Source organism: Aplidium turbinatum, chromosome 16 (assembly GCF_918807975.1).
Source record: "Aplidium turbinatum chromosome 16, kaAplTurb1.1, whole genome shotgun sequence".
Lineage (NCBI taxonomy): Eukaryota > Metazoa > Chordata > Ascidiacea > Aplousobranchia > Polyclinidae > Aplidium > Aplidium turbinatum.
This window is the reverse complement of record NC_137487.1, coordinates 16,934,091-16,953,700: the sequence shown is the minus strand read 5'-3', so window position 1 is coordinate 16,953,700 and position 19,610 is coordinate 16,934,091. Positions and strand designations below refer to the sequence as shown.

At 38.6% G+C, this 19,610-nt stretch overlaps 3 protein-coding genes across 3 annotated transcripts in view; 1 reads left to right on the top strand and 2 right to left on the bottom strand.

Annotated features, from left to right (window-relative positions):
* Nucleotides 1–571, top strand: part of LOC145785267 (uncharacterized) — a 48,092-nt gene extending 47,521 nt beyond the window's left edge. Inside the window, exon 102 of the mRNA XM_082596947.1 lies at nt 199–571. Coding sequence (XP_082453073.1) covers nt 199–259 — 61 coding nt within the window. The 3' untranslated portion in view covers nt 260–571. The remainder of the gene's footprint in view (nt 1–198) is intronic.
* LOC145785465 (neuronal acetylcholine receptor subunit beta-4-like) lies at nt 570–10,961 on the bottom strand. The gene is made up of 9 exons (XM_082597115.1): nt 10,819–10,961; nt 9,385–9,530; nt 8,193–8,347; nt 7,199–7,372; nt 6,124–6,264; nt 5,476–5,687; nt 4,841–5,056; nt 1,661–1,827; nt 570–1,229 (listed from the first exon to the last, which is right to left on the bottom strand). Exons 1-9 carry the CDS (start codon nt 10,865–10,867, stop codon nt 1,116–1,118), a joined length of 1,374 nt encoding a protein of 457 aa, XP_082453241.1. The 5' UTR covers nt 10,868–10,961; the 3' UTR covers nt 570–1,115.
* Nucleotides 10,962–14,774: 3,813 nt separating this feature from the next.
* LOC145785620 (rRNA-processing protein UTP23 homolog) lies at nt 14,775–18,007 on the bottom strand. Its single transcript, XM_082597295.1, has 5 exons — nt 17,825–18,007; nt 17,406–17,531; nt 16,838–17,012; nt 16,186–16,311; nt 14,775–15,573 (listed from the first exon to the last, which is right to left on the bottom strand). Exons 1-5 carry the CDS (start codon nt 17,884–17,886, stop codon nt 15,415–15,417), a joined length of 648 nt encoding a protein of 215 aa, XP_082453421.1. The 5' UTR covers nt 17,887–18,007; the 3' UTR covers nt 14,775–15,414.
* Nucleotides 18,008–19,610: the final 1,603 nt, after the last annotated feature.

Here is a 19,610-nt window from a genome sequence, read left to right as displayed (position 1 = left end):
TGTCAACGTGATAACAAGTGCAAATGGAAGGTCCCTGGTATAACCAGACGAGGTATCGAATCTACATCTTCCAACTCGAAAGCGAGCACTCTATCCTCTAAGCTACCTGGCCGGTGTGATAGATTTGTGTTAAAACATGATAAAGAGCCTGATGGGGCTGCCGCGCATCACTCACTGACCTCTCTTTTTTCTTTCTAGGAATCGATCGGTCGCTTCTGCCATTCAAAGTCGGCTCTCCGCCGCCCATGGAAGCTCATAGATCAGCCTTCATTGTTGTAATGTCCAATTCGGTGTCTAACATCTATTCAATCCACTGGTTCTAGTTTTTAGAAGTTTCACTTATCTTAGATGCGTTGACTAGTTGTATGGGTCAAAGATGCCTTTCCACTTGGTGCAATTGCTTACAAGGAGGGGCTGAGGTCGATGCTTAACAGCCTACCAAGTACCGGCCGCCCGCAGTCTGCACTTACCAAACAAACGATTTCAATTCACCTCATTCCTTCCCTATGACTTGTGCAAAGGTGCTGTTACTCTGCTACTACGCTTTTAATACACTCGCCACAAAGCTTAAGTGATTTTATACCGCAATAAAGTTAATAAGGTGCAAGCAAAGTAAAACCCTGTGAACTCGTTTCCCAATGATACAGAGAATGTTTTCAAAAAACATTCCCTCAAACAATATTCAAAATTGCGTTCAAAAACTTTGTTGTTACCCTGCTAGCAAAAGTTTCCATTTTTTTATCATATCAACGACTGAAAACGTTGCTAGTAGTTGAAATTACGTAAAAATAGCAGCTTTTGATGGCTAGGCAGAAAGGATGTGTTTCTCGGCAGTCGGCACTCCCAAGTGCCTAGAAAAGTCTTGATGGCTAGTGTGGAGGCTACACCGGTGCGGTTAGCAAAACACAATGCTCGCTGTTCTATAGTGAGTAGTCAGTGCTGACGCTAGGAAGATCGCTCCTTCTCAACAGGAATTGGTGAAACTCTATTATCCCAATAAAAACACTAATCAAAATTGTCTTCACTTCCGAAGATTTCCGGAAGTAGTATTCAAACCAAGGCATGTGCGTCATCAAGTGCAAGGTGAATCAAGAGAAGTTAGTCCCAGCTCCTGGTCACAAGAAGGGACTTGCTAGGATGCTGACTGTGCCCACCACGCACACCACTACGAAGACGAGGAGGAAGAGACGATCGATCACCATAGCAACGTACTTCCAATCTTCGCGAATCTAGAAACAAAAACGCTTTTTAAAATAGTATAGTTTTGGGAGAGAAATACTGTAATTCTACTAAGATCATAGACAGATGTTACTCAATCAAATTAAGCTATGATCTGTCTTTGTTTAAAAAAAAATTATTGTTACTTGTTGAAACATGTAAAACCTATTCAATAGAAAACTTCATCCTACTAAAACATTCAATATAGCTCCGGTTACAAGCTGGCCTTAATAGAGACGTGTCAGAGGATACTGCAGACAAAACTGAAATTGGTCCAGTAGCCTAACCATCGTTTTGGCGCTCATTGTTTTTTTTTAGATTAAGTTGTTTGTGTTTCACTCTCTTTGTCAGTTACTCCTCAGCTGATAGTAAGCAAGGCAGTTTAGATTCAGTAATAAAACCAAGTAAAACTTACAGCAGATTTCTAACATAAAAAACTTACGCTTTTATTTTCGTCTTCTTTCCTCATAAAGTTTGCGATGTAGTTGACTCCGTCCAAAGCGGAACTAACCTCAGGGCTTATAAACACGTCATCACTGCTTTTGACACCTCGATGACGAAACGCATCACTGCCAGATATTTTAGTGACGTCATCGCCGGGACTAAAATCTAAATAACAAAAATCGTGATGTAGCTTGTACGTAGCCTGCTTGGGTTTCTAAAGGTGTAACTTCATTTCATTCAACTTTTATTTTTCGGTTATAGCAAATTTTGGTTAAAAATTTTCAAAATAATTCCTAATCATGAAAATGGCCGTCGGTTCGTAGGCTACACCTACATATTCGGGCGCACTATTAAACGTTCTGCATGAAGTTTTAAGTGAGAGTCAGCTCTAAGTAAATTTATTTGTTGGTTATTGTCGAACATTTGCAGTCAGTTACTTAAGCCAAGAAGTTATCCAAGACTGTAACTGACAGTCCTCCCCGATAGCTCAGTTGGTTAGCGCGTGACTTCTGGAACGAAGAAGCTTAAGATCAAGCGGCGCTAGTTCGACTCTCGACGTGTGCGGTTGAACAACGCATTCCAAGGACTGCTTTCCATTCAGCGGCACCTAATGGATGGAATTACTCCCCGGCAATACTTCAATAACCTGAAATTTCACTCTGTCAATCTCGGTAACCGGCACTGAGTCAAAAGCCTCTACAAGTATGCGAAACTACCTGGAACGACCTATCAAGGCTTTGTCAGTCCGAGGATAAAGATTCAAAAGCCAAACTGTAGGCTAACGATAATCAAACTATGTCAGCATATTAGCCTATAAGGATGACAATTCCTGCCATGCAATTGGTGCAAAAGTTTCTACTTCATACAAACGACCTATTAAAAGTGCCACGGGCCACTTCATGCAATACAAATCATGCTCGTGTGCAGTATTTTATTACAGGCTTACTTTACGCCCGTTTTAACCGAGACAGCCCCGGTTTTTAAGCCTTTTTTTAGAGTGACGGTCAGTCAACCAAAAAGTACCGGTTTTGGGGTTTTGAGCAAAAAGTTTAACATTTTAAGATTCTGAATAGATGAAACAGGAAACAAGACCTTTTTTTGAAATCACGATGAAGCTGGGTAAACGAGACTTTTTTTCGATGAGGTCCGTTGTTCTGAAACGTCCCGGTTTTCAGTCACAAAAATATGGTTTGCCTGTTTTAATATTTATGAATTTTCTATTGTCAGTCATCATTGATTATCTCTATTTTAAGTTAACAAAACCAGTAATTTTTATTTTTTAGAGTTCAGGCCAGGGCTACTCAACTGGCGGACCGCGGTCCGAATGTGGACCTTTTCATAGGTTTTCAGTGTTGAATCCGGACTTTATCTGTCTCAGTATTTACTTAGTTTTTTAACAAAACCAAATCCATTATCGTTGATATGCAAAAAATGGGGTAGGCAATTTAACGCATTAGAGAACAACTACACGCCCAGTCAAGCTGGTGCAAGAGATAAGCCCAATTACGGACCAAAAGATACGATGCCTGAAAATTCAATATTCAAAATCAATTCTCCAAAATTTTCTTTCCAAAACAATGCAATTTATACAGATTTACTTGCACACAACAGTATAAGATGGTTAAGTAAGGGAAGAGTTTTGGAGAGATTGTGGTTGATTAGGGAAGAGTTATCGGATTTTCTCGAAGATCAAAACAATATGAAAGCAGTGGCATTTTCGGCATTTTTAAGAGATGATAAAAAAATGGAGATTGTTGAACTTTTGACTGACGTGATGTCACACCTCAACGACTTGAATTTAAAACTGCAAGGAGAAAACACAGTATCTTTGATTTGATCACAGCAATTCGTGCATTTCAGAAAAAATTAAAAAATTTTAAACATGATATTCAGAGCCAACTTGTCCATTTTCCGAGACTTTTGAAACAGAGCAAAGGTAAAAATGATTCTGGTACCAGATATATTCAATTTGTTGAAAAGCTGACTACCAACTTTGCAATGCGATTAGATGACTTTTCTCTTGGCAAACAATTGCTGCTGTTCATTGAAAACCCCTTTCTAGTAACAGACATTAGCCTACAGAATTTTCAGTTGAAGTGAGGGACGTATGTAAATGGGTGGACGCAGCAAAAATTCAACTGGAGTTTATTGAATTCCAGGAGAACATAGCAGTGAAAAAATCATTCTGTGATAATACAGCAGAGAAGTTTTGGTCAAAGGAAGGATTCCCAAATAATTTTCCTGCTCTTCGCAAATTAGCAGTGCAAATTCTCACTATGTTTGGGTCTACTTACAGCTGCGAGTCAGCGTTTTAAAACATGAACTTTATAAAGAATTGATTTCGCATCTGTATTGACCAGTGAAAACCTTCACAACTGCCTTCCACTCGGTCTCACAATTTTACAATCAAGATTTAAAGAACTAGCAAGAAATAAAAAATGCCAATTCTCCCGCTATAGCTGTGACTAACAGAACTATAAATAGGCTACATTTCGCTTATTGCTTTTGCTAATACCGCTTTACCGGATTTTGTATATAGTTATACTGTGTTAGGCTACATTTGTATGACTGTAAATTATTTTATGAGAGTTATAACGGACCTAAGTGGTCTTTAAAATTTTGTAACTGGACCCTTGCTAAAAGTAGTTTAGCCCTGGTTTAGGCTATAGAAGAAATAATACGCTTAAATAATTTTTTAAAATAAAAGTAGTGAAATTTTTGTTTTCCTTACCGGTAGCCTACAGTAAAAGAGTTTTCCGCCCAATCCTAATGCTTTTACGCCCCATTTTTCAACAAGGTTTAAGAAATACAATCGAAAACAGTGTAGGAGCAATCATTAAAATAAGAGCCTAGCACGTTATAAAGTTAAATTAATAACTTTACGCTTGCGCGTAATATAAATTTAAGAAGCCTGAAACGGTCCGAGATATAAACTCAAAAGACAATTGTCGGCTGCATTGCCGAGTGGTGAGAGCCCTGGAACGACGTTCGAAAGGGTGCCGGTTCGACACTGCTCAATGGCACGCGCCTATGCCTTTGGCAAGACACTTAAAGACATGCCTGAAGGTGGTCACGAAGATTGGCTTCCTTGCCTTCCCGTCCACTTAATCTAAAATCTTCAATCCCTAAGGTATAAGCCTGGAATCGACAAACAAAAAAGACAATTTATCACACTTACTTCCAAGTCCATTCTTGTCGTTTTGAGGGCATCCACATCTTTCCTTGCTGTTGGGTCGTTCCATCTTTAAATACGTAGGGAGTTTCTGGATGAAGATTGTTTTGATCCACGGAGGCATGGTGTGGGTGCTCGGAGTCCGGTGGTGGATGTTGAGGACACAAACACTGGCCACGATGGAGAATGTGACGAGAACCATTGTAAACATTAAATATTTACCTAAATAAAAAATTAGATTTTTGAGGCAAGGTTTCGTTTCCAACCACTTTATGTAAATTCGCTTCTTTTCAAACAGGCTTTCGTAAAAGAAATTTGGCTTGAACAAAATATTCGTTTCGAACCGCTCTAATGAAAGATATCACAATAATTTAATTGATATAGGCTAGTAGGCTAGTTTTTTGTTTAGCTTAATTTCAAAGTAGCCTAAGCTTCCGGAAAAAGTCAAGTTGGATCTAAGTTACTCCACGCTAAAATACATAGCCTATACCGTACTTTAAAGATAGCTTAAATGCCCTACTTTGCCGAAACAAAAAGCAAATTAGCCAAAGAAACAATTTTGTCGTAGCAGGGCGTAAGCCTAGATGCGATAAAAATCAAAATATCTACTCACACAAAAACAAACGTACACTATCACATACCGATAAGAGGAACGTCCAATGATGTAGGAGGAACAATTTTTGAGATCAGGAGAAGAAAGACAGTTAACGCTAAAAGAACAGAGATGCAGAGAGTCATCTTTTCTCCACAATCCGAGGGAAGATAGAAAACCAGAATTGCTAGAGAAGTGATAAGGATGCAGGGAACAATAAGATTGATCGTGTAAAAGAGCGGCTTGCGGCGGATAATCAAGCTGAAAAGAAAAACAGACACCAACTATTGTTGTCAAAATGGATTTGTTTCCCCAATTTGTGGAAATTAAAAGTTGTTGGGAAAAAATCACAACGATTTTTTAACACCAGTTAGGCAGTTAGTAAAAAGTGGGAAATTTCGTTGTCTCAAAAATATACTAAATCAGCAATTAAGTATAAAAACTTTAGATGATTTAAAAATATTTTGCAAATTGGTAAGTTCATTTTGTTAAGTGTATCGCTTTTGTGTTCATTTCTGTGTAACATTTCTGCTAAGTAACGAAGTTACAAAACCATATTAATCACCAGTGGAACAACAGAAGTGTATAGGCCAAGTGTTAGCACATTAAATAAATAAATCTGATGAAAGAACAAAAAGGAATAGATTAAAAAAGAAAAAATAACAAAAACTAAAATATAAATGAGTAAAAGAACTACCTGTACAGCAGATACTGGTAAGTTTCGTCTTTTGAATTGGTATTTTTCAACCCTGGAATGGCAATTATATCCCATTCTCCACTTGGCGTGAAGTCATCCAAGGTAGCATTTGGATGCTGAAGATGTAGCTCAATATCTTGACTGCGAATAAATCAAAGCAAATTATTGTTCAAACAAACTCGTCAGAATCATCACAGGGTTGTTAGCGCTTCCATCAAATGGGTTGCAACTCCAGGGCTAACTTAAATATTGCTGCTGATTTATGCAATCATTAGACTTAGTCACTGACAAGGCCGCTGAAAAAATAATTTGGGCCCTGAAGCAATGAGATTCTCGGGCCCACTAATTAAGACACTACTAAGAAAACGCTGTGGTTTCTTTAAGTTATTAGGCCTCTTAGAAAGATTACGAACCCCTAGAATCATCCCTGGCCCGGATACAAAAGTAACCCCTGGACCCTGGACCCCTTGTCAACGCTAGAAATTATAAAAAAATATTTAAGTAAATAAACGATGGTTTTTGTTCACAATGGTTGCTCTTAAAGAACCACACTATAACTTTGCAATAACAAAACGAAAACAAACTAGGCATAAGAGCAGATTTTAAAGCAATATTCTCAAGTCAAGCATTGGCAGAAAACATCAAAAAATTACAAACGAAAGCAGAGAACGAAAGTATAAAGTTGCAATAAAACAGCAGGTTAATCTTATTGTGTAAAAGCACTAACAATAACAGCGTATGAGTGCAATTCACGTTGTAATTAATTCATTTTCATGGAGAATTATCCAAGTGAAGATTGAATTTACAAACATTTATTGGAATAAGAAGCATAAAACATGAAAGAGATGGTTTATTTAAGACAACTTTAAAAATATAAAATTTTAAAACATCGGAAATTCTAGCTAAAAACCATGGATCACTGCTAAAAACACGTTATATCTTTCATACGTAGGGCAGGCTGCTCAAGTCATCCAATTGTCTCAATGTAGATAGGCTCAAAAAACTCACGAGCTAACGTCACTAACGCTTCTTATGACATCACAAAATAACATTCGGAACAATCATGTTCTTGTACCTGTCGTAAGTCCAGGAACGAAACTCCATGGAACAATTTTGTGTGTCGAATGGAAAGTGTGTGACTTTGATCTTGCAGGCGCTCTTGTAAATGGCAGGAGGCATCCAAGACACTGTCCCGTTGAATAAAACTATTGCGTTAGATTGCAAAGAAACCTTATAAGTTCCATCAGCACTGCAATATTCAACATAACAACGTTCAAGAATTTGCTGAAATGAATTGATGTGAACTAACTAGTTTCCAAATTTCGCTTTTTCTGAGCTTTATGAAGCATAGATTAACGTAAAAATGAAATTATAACAACACATGAAGTCAGAGAGCTTGCTGCTGTCACAATGGACTACAATAATAATAATAATGTAAAGGTTTTATTTATTGTCGCTCTACTACAGCTAAGGTCTTTTAGCGACAGGGCTCATTTTTAATTTGTATATGGTTTACGATGTTATCACATTATTACCCGACTCATTCTCACTGCGCTATGCAAGATAGAACACAATATGTACCGTTTTTAAAGTCTTCGGTTTGACCCGACCTGGAATCGATCTCAGATCTACCAGCATCAGAGCCGAAGGCGAAACCACTCGGCCACTGAGCTGGTGAGAGTTGTGACTGTTTCAACAAACTCTGAAGCTGCCAGAGGTTGACATGATGCACACGATTCACTGATTGATCTGATTATAACCAACTGTGGAATGAAAGAACAATGCCCTCAAGATTCACTTATTTTGCATCACTTCAGCGTTTACAAACGCCATTAAATCTTTTTTAAAATAGACACTGGGAGAGTCACTGTTCGATTGACTTTCTGTCTTACGCAAAAATTTCCACACTTGACATTGCATGACAAGTTTATAGCGTTATATGACGTCACACAATCTCAATATTTTTCAACTTCAACACAATTGTCCAGTTTTCCAACTTCATACAAAACTTTTGCATTTTTTTAAATATATGGATGAAATAAAACTTAGCCACAAGTTTAAGTGATTACTTGTTGTATAAAACAATATCGGGCAACCATATCTTCTCTGAGGGAAGTTGAACTTTTGTGATGTTTTCAAACTCTCGGGGATTCCATGTTAATCGTTCATCCTCCCATACTTGAGGGAGCCAAACCTTAGTTATCATGTACTGCTCCCGCTCATTCTGAAAAGTAAAAATGTTAACGCAAAATGAGTTGTTATCAGTAAAGTGCGGTAGTCTGAAAATTGTATGACTGTGTTTCTCGGCAGTCGAGTGCAGCAAGAATTGACAGCGATAGACACGTGTTTCGCCCATGAGGCTGGGCTCATCAGTATCGCACCACTAATTCATGCCACATTGTTATCAACCGCTGCTTTTGTCAGTCGTGAGTAGTCAGGTAGTGCTGACGCCAGGAAGATCGCTCCTTCTCAACAATACTTTCCGCATGAAAGAATCACGGCACAACAAAGCTAATAGAAAATGATAGATCTCTTCTGGAATAGAAAACTGTTTAAAAAATAGATTGAAATGGAAAAAAAGATGAAACTTTGGCTTGCATGTTTAACACAAGCTGCTTCGGGCTCATTTCTTTGTTCTATACAACAATGCAGATTAACCACATTTTTTCAAAAGTTCAAAGCTTTCTGTTCTGGTCAGTGGCGAATCCAAGGGGGGCGATTGGGGGGATTGCCTCCCCCATAAAACAGAGAAAATTAATTGTGTCACAGTATTTTTGCAAGGTCGGAATCATGTAGACCTACAGTACACATCTTTAAAGCTTTGTTGCACTCGCCTGCATATAACTACTTGCTGGACCCACTTCTGGTTGTGGTCACTTTTAAACATTCTTCAAACAAACAGACAATGAATTTTGTAAGATCGATTCCAGTTCTTTAAATAACAAAAACAAAGGTCAGTTGGTTTTGAATCTTTATCCTCAGACTGACAAAGCCTTGATAGGTTATTCCTGGTAGCTTCGCATACTTGTAGAGGCATATGACACAGGGCCGGTTACCGAGACTGACAGAGTGAAGCTTTTCGAGTGTTGTTGCCGGAAATTATTCCATCCACTAGTTGCCGCTGAATGGAGAGCAGTCCTGAAATGCATTGCTCAAGCGCATACCCCGAGAGCCAAACCAGCGCCGCGTGATCTTGAGTCTGGCGCGTAACCACTGAGCTAACAGGGCGGACAAAAACGAAAAGCTTTGCTGGATACTTACAACGCCTATAAGCTGAGAGATGATCAAGTCAAAGTGGATGTCAACACGTTTGTGGACGTCAAGAGAAGGTCGGATGAGTTTGTTGTAGCGATTGTCATGCAGCAGATGACGAAGCAGTCGCTCTTCAGCATGGGCGCCAGCGCACTCTGCAACAAAGTCAAGCTAAATTGATTTTTTACATAAATTGAACGTCTGCAGACGTGAAAAGATCCACCGTTTGTGGCTAAGAAAATACATTCCTCATTATCAAATGGTTATACCAGCTTAGTGGCCGAGTGGTTATCGCTTTTAGTTCTAATGTTGGTAGGTCTGAGATCGACTCCAGGTCTGATATCGATTCCAGTTCTGACATAAAATTAAAAATGAACCCTGTCAAAAACAACCCTTAGCAAGCAGTTGTAGAAGGACAATAAATAAACCATAGCTTTGTTATTATCAAACAATTATGACAAAACAATGTTTTCAAAAACTTGTCAAATAATACTGCAAAATACTATTGTTGATTTTTCTGTTATATCCATGCCAAGGTGCGATGAATTGAAATTCACACTCAGTGGAAGGGAAAAGTGTCCACCTTCAAGCATATGTTTGTGTCTTTGCAAGAGACAGCCGCAATGCTCTTAACGGTGTCGAACCGACGACCTTTTTGAACATCGTACCAACACCCTTTTGAACATCGTACCAACACCTTTACCACTCGGCCGTGCAGTAGAAAATTATCCGTTTGAGGTAGCTTATTTTTGTTTATAATTTGAGTTAGGCCTACACATGTATGGCTGAAATCTTAAGGGCTTAACCAGGTCCTGACCAGACCTGTTGTTTTGGAAACACCGTAGTCGAAATAGTTTGTTTGTCTGTATCTACTTTCTTAAGCTAAACGGAAGATTTAGAAAATCTTCAATGCGAAATCAATAAAGTATATATCTTAGGCCTCGTAAACTAAGGAAGCCGATCGATATCTAGCAGCTATTGCAGCCAATGGGGAATGCATAAACTGCAGTTTCAAGATCTTATGACACCTTACTACAACTTTGTATTGAAGGTCACGAGTAAACGTTAGCCACACAATATTCTCTGCTGTAGTTGAACTTTTTTGTGCAATGATCGGTGTGAACATTTTTTATTACTTCAACTTGAACTAATCAATGCTTTTAACAGTACAGTGAAAGCCTTTTCATTGAAACACGGTGTCTATCGCTGTCAATTCTTGCTACAAATCGGCTGCTGAGAAACAAACAAACCTATTACTATGTTGGGAAAAGCAATCTAACATAAATTAATAATGTCCAATAACTGATAAGTACGCTAAACTATTGTACGGTAATCAAAACGCACTGATCAGTAGCCTAATGCAATGTATAGGCCTACGTATCTATTTAGCCTATGACCCAAGGTAGTACTTTATAAGTTATGTCATCGGAGGCAAAAACTTACCAGTAATTTTGGAGATAAAAAATATTCCAAACCAAATGAATGCTTGCATGCCAAACGAAGGATCTGCTTGCGCACAGTCGCAATCAATCAAACTTATTACTGTACTTTAATTTCTGTTGCTGACAGAATTTACGTAACTCAAAGCATTTTCTAAACGGCAACAAACAGATAAAATAGATTACGTTTAATCAAGATAAAGAAACAGTATCGAATATAGTTACTAGTTACTACTGACTAATCAGCCTGTTTCACCCTAAAAGGGAGATCATCAGAAGATCTTTTAGAAAGTCGTAACTGTATTTGATGTAGGCCTAATTTGCTCTATACTTGGCTTTTTGCTTGGCATTGAACACTTTCAGTATTAACAGTAGGTTATTGTTTATACAAAAATATTATGTGCATTTAAGAAAAATCTAGCTGCACTAACAAAGACTACGCTTTTTTATTTTGTCTTTTGAATTTTATTGGCACATTCTTTGCAACATAGTTGTAAACAGAAAGTTACTACGTAGCCTACCACACTCAGTTACTGAGCTTCGGGGGATGAGAAAATAAGGTTCTTATCACACTAGGCCTTCGGCACTAATGAGAGTGTGGTGGTCAGTTGCCTTCTCTCTGCCGCCTTTCCTAAAGCAATTAGGCCTACTACGCCCACCCATTTGTTGCACCCTGGGTAGAGGAGAGTGGTGTGTATCAATAATAAGGTTAGCCAGGGTGTGAAACCAGGTTTGCATTATTGGAAAGCCTACACCTTACCTGCTGAGCCATTTCACGGGCAAGGTGATAGAGATAGCCTAAATAAAATTAGCTTATGGCGTGGGTTCAGCGTCATATTAGGCTACTTACACTGTTGTACTTTTTTTGCTAGTGTGCTAAACAACCAGAAATCTAATTTAAATCTTTGTTGGAACAGCCAACCTTATCTTCTTCACTGGCTCTTTCCTTACTTGCACAGTGCCGTGTCGCAAGGACTAATTTCCACTTAACTTTCTTGGCTTTGTTGGATGCCACAATAACATCAAGCAGAACTGAAGGTTCCCATTTAATCAAACAATGCAAATTTTTTCTCAAATTGTCACAATGATACGCTGGACATTCACATACCTATTGAAAACGAAAAAGGAAAAAACAGCTTTAGCGAAATTCATTTTTATTTGCTGCAGCTAGAATTCCTACTTTAATTGCAGCCTATTTAATGCTAGGATGGTTGTTTATGAACCTCCCAAGCTAGCCTGCTAAGCTCCTGCAAAGAGTCCGATAAAAGGTACTGCAGCTTCGAAGTTCGATTAATGACAAACCTTGTCGCCATATTCAAGTTCTGTACCATAAATCAACTCTCCTTCTTAGTTGCTGTGTTATCACAATCTTTGTTCTTTTTTGTAGGCGCGTTTCCCCCAACAAGTATAGTTCATAGCCCAACCACATAGGCCTATCACTGATTTATCATATCTCTTGTTTATCACTAAATCAAATGGATAGCTTGCATGTTAACTTTTCAACGTAAAAGCAATGATACTAAACGTTTAGTTAATGAAAGCTCGTCTAAACCTGCGAATCAATGCTCAACCACGAATCTCCAGACAGTTAGTTCCCCAGAGGAAATAAATGTTTGACAGTTCAATTAAACAGTTGCTACTTTGTGACGCCGTTGCTGTTAAAGCAATTTCATTCATCGTCCATTTAATGTTGCTGGTTATCAACGCAAAAGACTACAATGAAGTAGGCTACAGTGAAATCAACTAAGGGGATTTCATTGTAGTATTCAAGTAAAAGATTTAGACAATCCTAACGTCAACGTTGCGACATTTAGCCTCAAAAATTATCAGTAGGCCTAACCTCTTTATTTCTGGGCATACCATGCTTCCCTTGTGATAGACTTCGAGATGAGCTAATGACGTTTCACTGAGTTGACTAATTCATCTGCGTAGCGCAGTGGCGGATTCAGAACGTAATTTATGGTGGGCCTAGGATATTAAAATAAAACACGTAAATCTATTGTTGGAAGTTTTTACGTAATTTAACGTGGAAAGTAACCGCTCACACATCATTGGCCAATTTTTAAAATATTGCGTGTTTTATTTTTTCTTGCCTTCAATCGCACTGCAGTATATAGCCTGGTGAAATTTTATTTTGTATGTTATTCGCTCTGAGGATGCGCATTGTCATGGTGCGCGAAACGTCAGTGAAGCAATAAACCATCTTGTTTGTTGTTAATTTTACTTTCAATTTCATCAGATAAACGTAGCAACTAGTGCTAGAAACGAACGTTACAAGCAGTGCTTTATAGATCCCACACCTGTGAGACTATTGACTAATGAGACTCGGCAGCAGTGGCCGAGTGGTTAGCGCGGTGAGCTCGCAGTCGAGAGGTCAGGTGTACGTCGGAAGGCGTACACCGATGCATAGCGCTCAAGTCCGCTTTCCCGCAATGCAGGATAAAGATAAATAAAACAAAAAAAATAAATAATGCGCTATGCCCGAATGATAACCACCCGAATGGTACCTATAAAGCAGCGGAAAATTTAGGTTGCCTACGTTTTCCAATAAAATTTAATTGGCAACATAATAAATAGGTTGATTCACTTTGACAACATCTTGACGCAAAGCTATTTAATGGATGTTGTACTTTCGATCAACTTCGTTTAGCGGCTAGCCTACCAATTCCACTATTTGCGACATTTTTGACAGCACAATCAAATTTGTAAAGATACTTTTTAAATTGTAAGTTGTTTTACACGTTGACATTTTTTGCTTTAAATCTGAAACTAATGCTATAAGAAGGCATGGGCCTACAGTATTTTTGAAACTGAAAACCGGGACGCATCATGTCCGCCCCGTTACCTCAGTGGTTACGTGCTCGGCTCAAGATCACGCGGCGCAAGCTCGATTATCGGGGTGTGCGCTTGAGCAACGCATTTTCAGGACTGCTTTCCATTCATCGGCACCGAGTGAATGGAATAATTCCCTGTCACCAACACTTCAACAATCGGGAAACTTCACTCTGCCAATGTCGGTAACCGGCCCTGTGTTAAGAGCCTCTGTAAGTATGCGAAACTACCAGGAATAACCAATCAAGACTTTGTCAGTCCGAGGATAAAGATTCAAAACCAAACAAACCATCTGCTTCATCATGATCGTTCAAAATTGTTTCGTTGCCGGTTTCAGCTTTCCCAATTTAGAACTGAGCCTGTTTCAGCTAAAACTGGACGAAGAGTAGGCTAGGTTAAGCTTAACCATTAGGAACCTATGAGGCGGTGTTTTATTAGTTCCTCTGGTTGTCAAGTTATCTATGGTTTTTGGTCCATAAAAACTTTCGACCAAGCTTTGTTCTAGATAGATAGCCTACCTGTACGTATTTCTCTGATAGCAGCTAAACACAAACTGACCCGAGTTTTCCCACTCCAAGATAGAGCACTGTCCCGCAGTGTTCTCTCTAAGTTGCGCAACAGCCTAACACTGGGTTATTTGCGCAGTAAAATTTCATTCTTGCGCAGTTGCAATTAACGCTGTAAATTTAAAAAAGAAATCATTCCCAACTATGCAAACGCAGCATCGAAATCACAATGCGCATAAAATCTATTTTGCATAGTGTAAAATATTCTTGAAAGAACACCGTTGCCGGTCTTCATGGATGTTTGTTTCGTTTTCACACTGATTCAATTAAACTGTATCCAGTCTACTTCCAGAGGTTATTGGTAGCGATAGCGGCGCTACATTTGCGTTAGAGTAGCGACACCAGTTTGCTTCAGTCTTACTTTCTTCGTAACTTAGTGGTTAGTTAGAGTCTGCAACTCTGCAAATATTTCGAAGACGTTAAAGAGTAGGCTACATCTGCATGAATACAGGTTAAAATTCGGCAATGAAAGGTTGTGTTTTTGCTTGCCTTCACTTTCCGGTGAGAAAAATCTTCCCTACGAACTTAGTCTGATATTGATCACCACAGAGTAATTGCAGTATGATATAAAAATGGGTTTTATCCAACCAAGATCACCTTACGCAATAATCAGACGTGCGTGATCAGACGCTAAACACCAAACGCAAATCAATCAAAGTGTGATTTACTTTGATGTCACAGATACAGAGTCAACCAATTTGAAACATAAAGGTTTGGTACTGATTCATAGATTGCTTAAAGCAAGAAATTTTTACCATTAATTTAAACTGACTGGTCATTGAGTCATTCGAAGGACAATTGATTTCCATCCAACTTTGACAGTGCGCGATGTTCAAAAACAATAGCCGGGTAGATGAAGGACCGAGTATGAAGCAACATAACAAAACGGAGCTCTAGAAAACCTGTGTTGTTTTTTTTTCAGATATTCTGTATGATTTGTGGCAGTACAACAAATAGCTGCAGCACAACACATTACACAACCTTGCAGTCATGTTGCAAATCAAAAATGTCCAGATCTGGCTATGCAATCAAAGTATTTCAAACCCATGCAGTATCGTAATGCGATTCTTGTAGAAAACGCAGCAACTCCAATCCTGGTTAGCAAGTTTCCTCACTCCAAGAAAAACACGCAATGACCTGTCACAACTGCTGAAGCGATAAGAGAGTGTTTCCAAATTTGGTTTTTAGAATACAAAATAAATTCAATGTTTCTTTTTCTTTTTCTTTTTTCTCTTCTTATGAGTTGTTGAATCATCTTCTCTCTTTCGCTTTTTACTTTCTTTTTTCTTTGGAATTAAATTGGCTTCTTCCTTTAACTTCGTGAGGTGATCAATCTCGCTTTGTGGGGTTAGCACCTTTTTCTGAAAAAATAACATAAAACTCGCATGCAAATTTCTGCAAGGACAGGTCAACGTATGGCTCTAAACATTCATTAGCATAATCCTAAGAAGCCTTTTAGCTATACTAAAATGTTGTAGATCTACGTTATGATATAACAAGAAATAGGATTTATCGTAGTAGTTGAATCTACGAGAGCACAGATAGAAAGCAACCCTAGCCTTGTGGCAATGGTGGCTCACATCAAAGCTAAGTTAACCTCAGCACATCAATGTATTGTTAAAGGCCAATAAAAGGCGAATTTCACTTCTTAGAGTCACACATGCAAGCTAAAAGGGATGAGTACATGCATTGCACAGTGAGATGCTTTCTCATTTCATATGAATGAAAGAGTTTCATTGCCCACCAACGCAACATGCCGTCAAATTTTGACCACTTTTGGGTCAATTTTCCAATAGCTTTCAACCATTTCAATGCACAGCTTCATGAATGTGAAGCTTAAAACCTGTTACATGTGTTACATCTTGCCAGTGGTATACACTATTTGGTATCGTGACAAAACGGTTGAGGACTGTGTAAGAAACAAATAGCTTTATATCTAGCAACACTGAAAGTGAGAGCCGAAATCAACTTACATCTGCAAGCATCTGCACGTGAGCCATCGTCACTTTTGAAGGCTTCTCCAACACAATGGTATTTTGATAAACATAAATGATCGGGACTCCCGGTGTGCTTCTGGCACTTTTAGTTAATTCTGGGTCCTGTGCAGCGATAACAAAAAGGTTAGTAGACACAATAAAAACAAAAATATATCCTAGCAGTGATAACCTATGATGGTAATTGCAGGTGGCATATTACTCCCAATAAAATATCTAAAGCATATGACTTTGAAAGAATTCAACAACTCATTTAACAAAATAATTTGATCCCAATAAACTGAATAAAAACTTTGTTAAGTGATAATGTGTGCAAATGAGTGAAATGCTAGTGAAGAATCGCCTCGTCTCTTACAGGTCATTAGTTCACGGAATGGCCCGTTTCGGTGAGTCCGATTCCCTATTCGGTGATTTTTTGAATTTTTTTTTTAAATTATCGGGTGCCGTAGCCTAATTATCATTGCCGTTTAAGGGTTAGAGGTTATGGTTAGGGGTCAGGAACTCACCGAATCGGACTCACCGAATCGGACTCACCGAATAGTAGCAGACCCTTAGTTCAAGCGCTGGTTTGCTTTGCCAGATATTAAACCTCTCAGCACCATATCACCACACAAACGCTACAATACTCTACCTGTGTTGCCATCAAATATCGGACGCCACTTTTATTGCACATTAATGATTTCAAACACTCCACAGCAGGGACAGGCGAGTCTTGATGAGCACAGTGCCGAGTCTGAAACCTTTGAGCAATCATTCTTGCACCATACATTTGGTTTCCAAGCAGTTCCAATTCAGCTAGCACGCATCTGGAAAGCAATTCCATCATCGTTTTAGTAGAAAAATCAATGCATTAAAAATATGTTGAAAGGATGAATAATTGAATATAATACACTAACTGAAGTTGCATCCACGACTTTGAGGTTCGGCTATATAAAAAAGATTGAGGTAAGCTCAATGAGCTTTTATGGTGATCAGATAAATTCTACCTGAGACTGCTATGAATATGCAAAAACATCCTTTTGATTATGGTATATTTTTGACCTGTAGGCCCGCAAAATTTAAACATTTTTTGAAATTGAGACCCTCTAAAATTCCTCATGACTGGTCGTATTCAATTTACAATGTCTGGTTGAACATAATAGCTATTGAGCAGTTCAACTATATTTCAAATACAAAACATTCAGACAAACAACTTTTACCTGGTTGTACAACATTGAATTGAACAGTTGAGATATTTTGAAAGTTGATCTCTAATGTTAATTGTATTCTTTTGTGCTGCTTGGCAAAATGTACCATCCACAAGAACAAGATACGGCTCATGAAACCTTTAAAAAAATATCTTGTTGTAATGACCAGTCTCAAATGACAAAGAGTGCATGCAGTGGAACAGCATTATGGGCAAAAATAAATTATCCAAATCTTCAATCAATAGTTAGAATATTAAAGTTAATATAAAGGATTACTTGAAAAATAAATAATAACCTATCACTCAGAAATGTTTTATCTATTATTAAACTATTTTAATGACACTTTCAATTAATATTTAAGCTTTTGATGAAATAAAATTTAGCCTACTGACTTGGACAAAGGCAGGACATACATTTTATATATAACTTACTTGTAAATATTTTTGTAAACACTAAGGATATTCCGAGCATGCTTCTGCCTTTTAATCTTCATTGTATCAAAGGCTTTACACAAAAGAAGAGTCAGCAACAAAGTCTGTTATTAGACATTATATACCCTAACTTTTTTTTTAAATATTCTCTGTCTAACTACCATAATATGCATTACCGGTGGCGGTACCGGTATACATTAGCATGGGCGTCCGCACATAGGGGCAAATGGGGTCAGCTGACCCCCCCTGGAAAATCGTTGGATGAAAAATGAAAAAGCGAGAACATGCAAAAATAGGCATGAATTCAATGAAGCTGTTTGTAACATTGAATCATACAGAAAAGAACAATCAGCCACCAATTTAGTTATTCAGTTCTTGAATAAAAAGTGAAGTCGACGTGGGTCTTTGCCGAATTTTTCGATGACTTTTTGAATGAACAAATTTTTGTCCGAGTTTATTCGGGTTCTGTGGACAGTCATCATACACAGCCCAGATAGCCTGTCGTCAGACATGGTTGATCTGAGCCATGTTTTGACCCGCCTCATTGTGCTGAATGATCTTTCTACCGTACAAGTAGTGGCGGGGAGGGTCAGTAATGTTATCATCGCTTGACGTACAGCTGGGAAAAGTTCCATGTTTTTCACCAAGTCCACAAATTCCAATTCTTTCTGGTCTTCGGACTGAGGAAATTTTCCTTTTATGGTTATGTCATACCACGACATGGTGTCCTGCTGAAAATTGTCAAAGTTGTAGAATTGGTGTATGGTTTTGACCAGGGCTTTGTAGTCTGAACAGTCAAATTCCTCCATCTGCGCTGGATGCAGTCGGTATAACATGAATGCCGGCATGTTCGTCTCTGAGAAGCGGCTTTTCAGAGACTGAATTAAAGAGTCCATGTAAGGAACGTAAATGGAGCGGCGATAGTATTCCTCACTGGTGCCACCAGTATTTGCTCTGAATAATTGACGGACACATTGCCGTGGGACAGATATGGTGACACCGATTTCTTCGGCTGACTTCAATGCCGCTGTATAAATGTTTTCTGCAAAAAGTGTTTCTGCATTTTGCCGATAATCACAAAACGTTGATACGAGTTTGTCAATGTGCTTCTTGACACCTAACATGTTCAGTTGGACTGCCTGAAGGGCTTGGGTGACAGGCTCCAAAACCTATACCGTTACTACAAAAGTAGCGGTTCCAGAAGCGGTCCGCAGCTGGTGTGCGGTCTGCCGTCCCTTTGCATTCGATTCGTGCTGCGCTAAATTCTCCAACTGCCTGTGAATTTTGGTGAAATTTTCCGCGAAGAGTCTTATCCTTTTATATTTCGCGCTCCACCTCGTTTCACATAACAATGGCGTGTTTGGTATTAGGCATCTTCGTTTCGGGCTCTCTCTAAAAAAAATTATTATAGCCTTCACTGTTCCGATAGTGTTCCGTACATCCGAAGCTGCATTCAGATTGTTGACCACGAGGTTAACCCTTTAAGGGACAATGGTACATATGTGTACCATACCGTTTTATAAAAACAAACAAAAAAAAAAAAAAAATCTTAAAATCAATTTAAGTCGCCATTTTAAACTACAAAACATATTTATTTGGAAGAAAGCTTTCTTAGAAATATTATGTCCCTTAAAGGGTTAAGGTGATGGGGTGAACAGTGGACAAATACTGCCAACGGATAGGCCTACTCGCTTCTAATACGTGCCTGCGTAGCCTACTCCATTTTGTTTGCCTGCCATAGTGGAGCATCCATCGTATCCTTGACCACGTAGGCTACTGTAGTTTA

What these genes read in the sequence shown, in the direction of transcription:
- LOC145785620 (XM_082597295.1), bottom strand. Translation starts at nt 17,886, where the DNA reads ATGAAGATTAAAAGGCAGAAGCATGCTCGGAATATCCTTAGTGTTTAC. An exon ending in ATTCAATGTTGTACAACCAG is followed by an intron (nt 17,013 to 17,405) that starts GTAAAAGTTGTT and finishes ATTGCTTTCCAG; the next exon opens with ATGCGTGCTAGCTGAATTGG. An exon ending in ACGTGCAGATGCTTGCAGAT is followed by an intron (nt 15,574 to 16,185) that starts GTAAGTTGATTT and finishes TTATTTTTTCAG; the next exon opens with AAAAAGGTGCTAACCCCACA.
- LOC145785465 (XM_082597115.1), bottom strand. Translation starts at nt 10,867, where the DNA reads ATGCAAGCATTCATTTGGTTTGGAATATTTTTTATCTCCAAAATTACT. An exon ending in TTTTATCTCCAAAATTACTG is followed by an intron (nt 9,531 to 10,818) that starts GTAAGTTTTTGC and finishes ACTTTGTTGCAG; the next exon opens with AGTGCGCTGGCGCCCATGCT. An exon ending in TCTCTCAGCTTATAGGCGTT is followed by an intron (nt 8,348 to 9,384) that starts GTAAGTATCCAG and finishes TTTACTTTTCAG; the next exon opens with AATGAGCGGGAGCAGTACAT.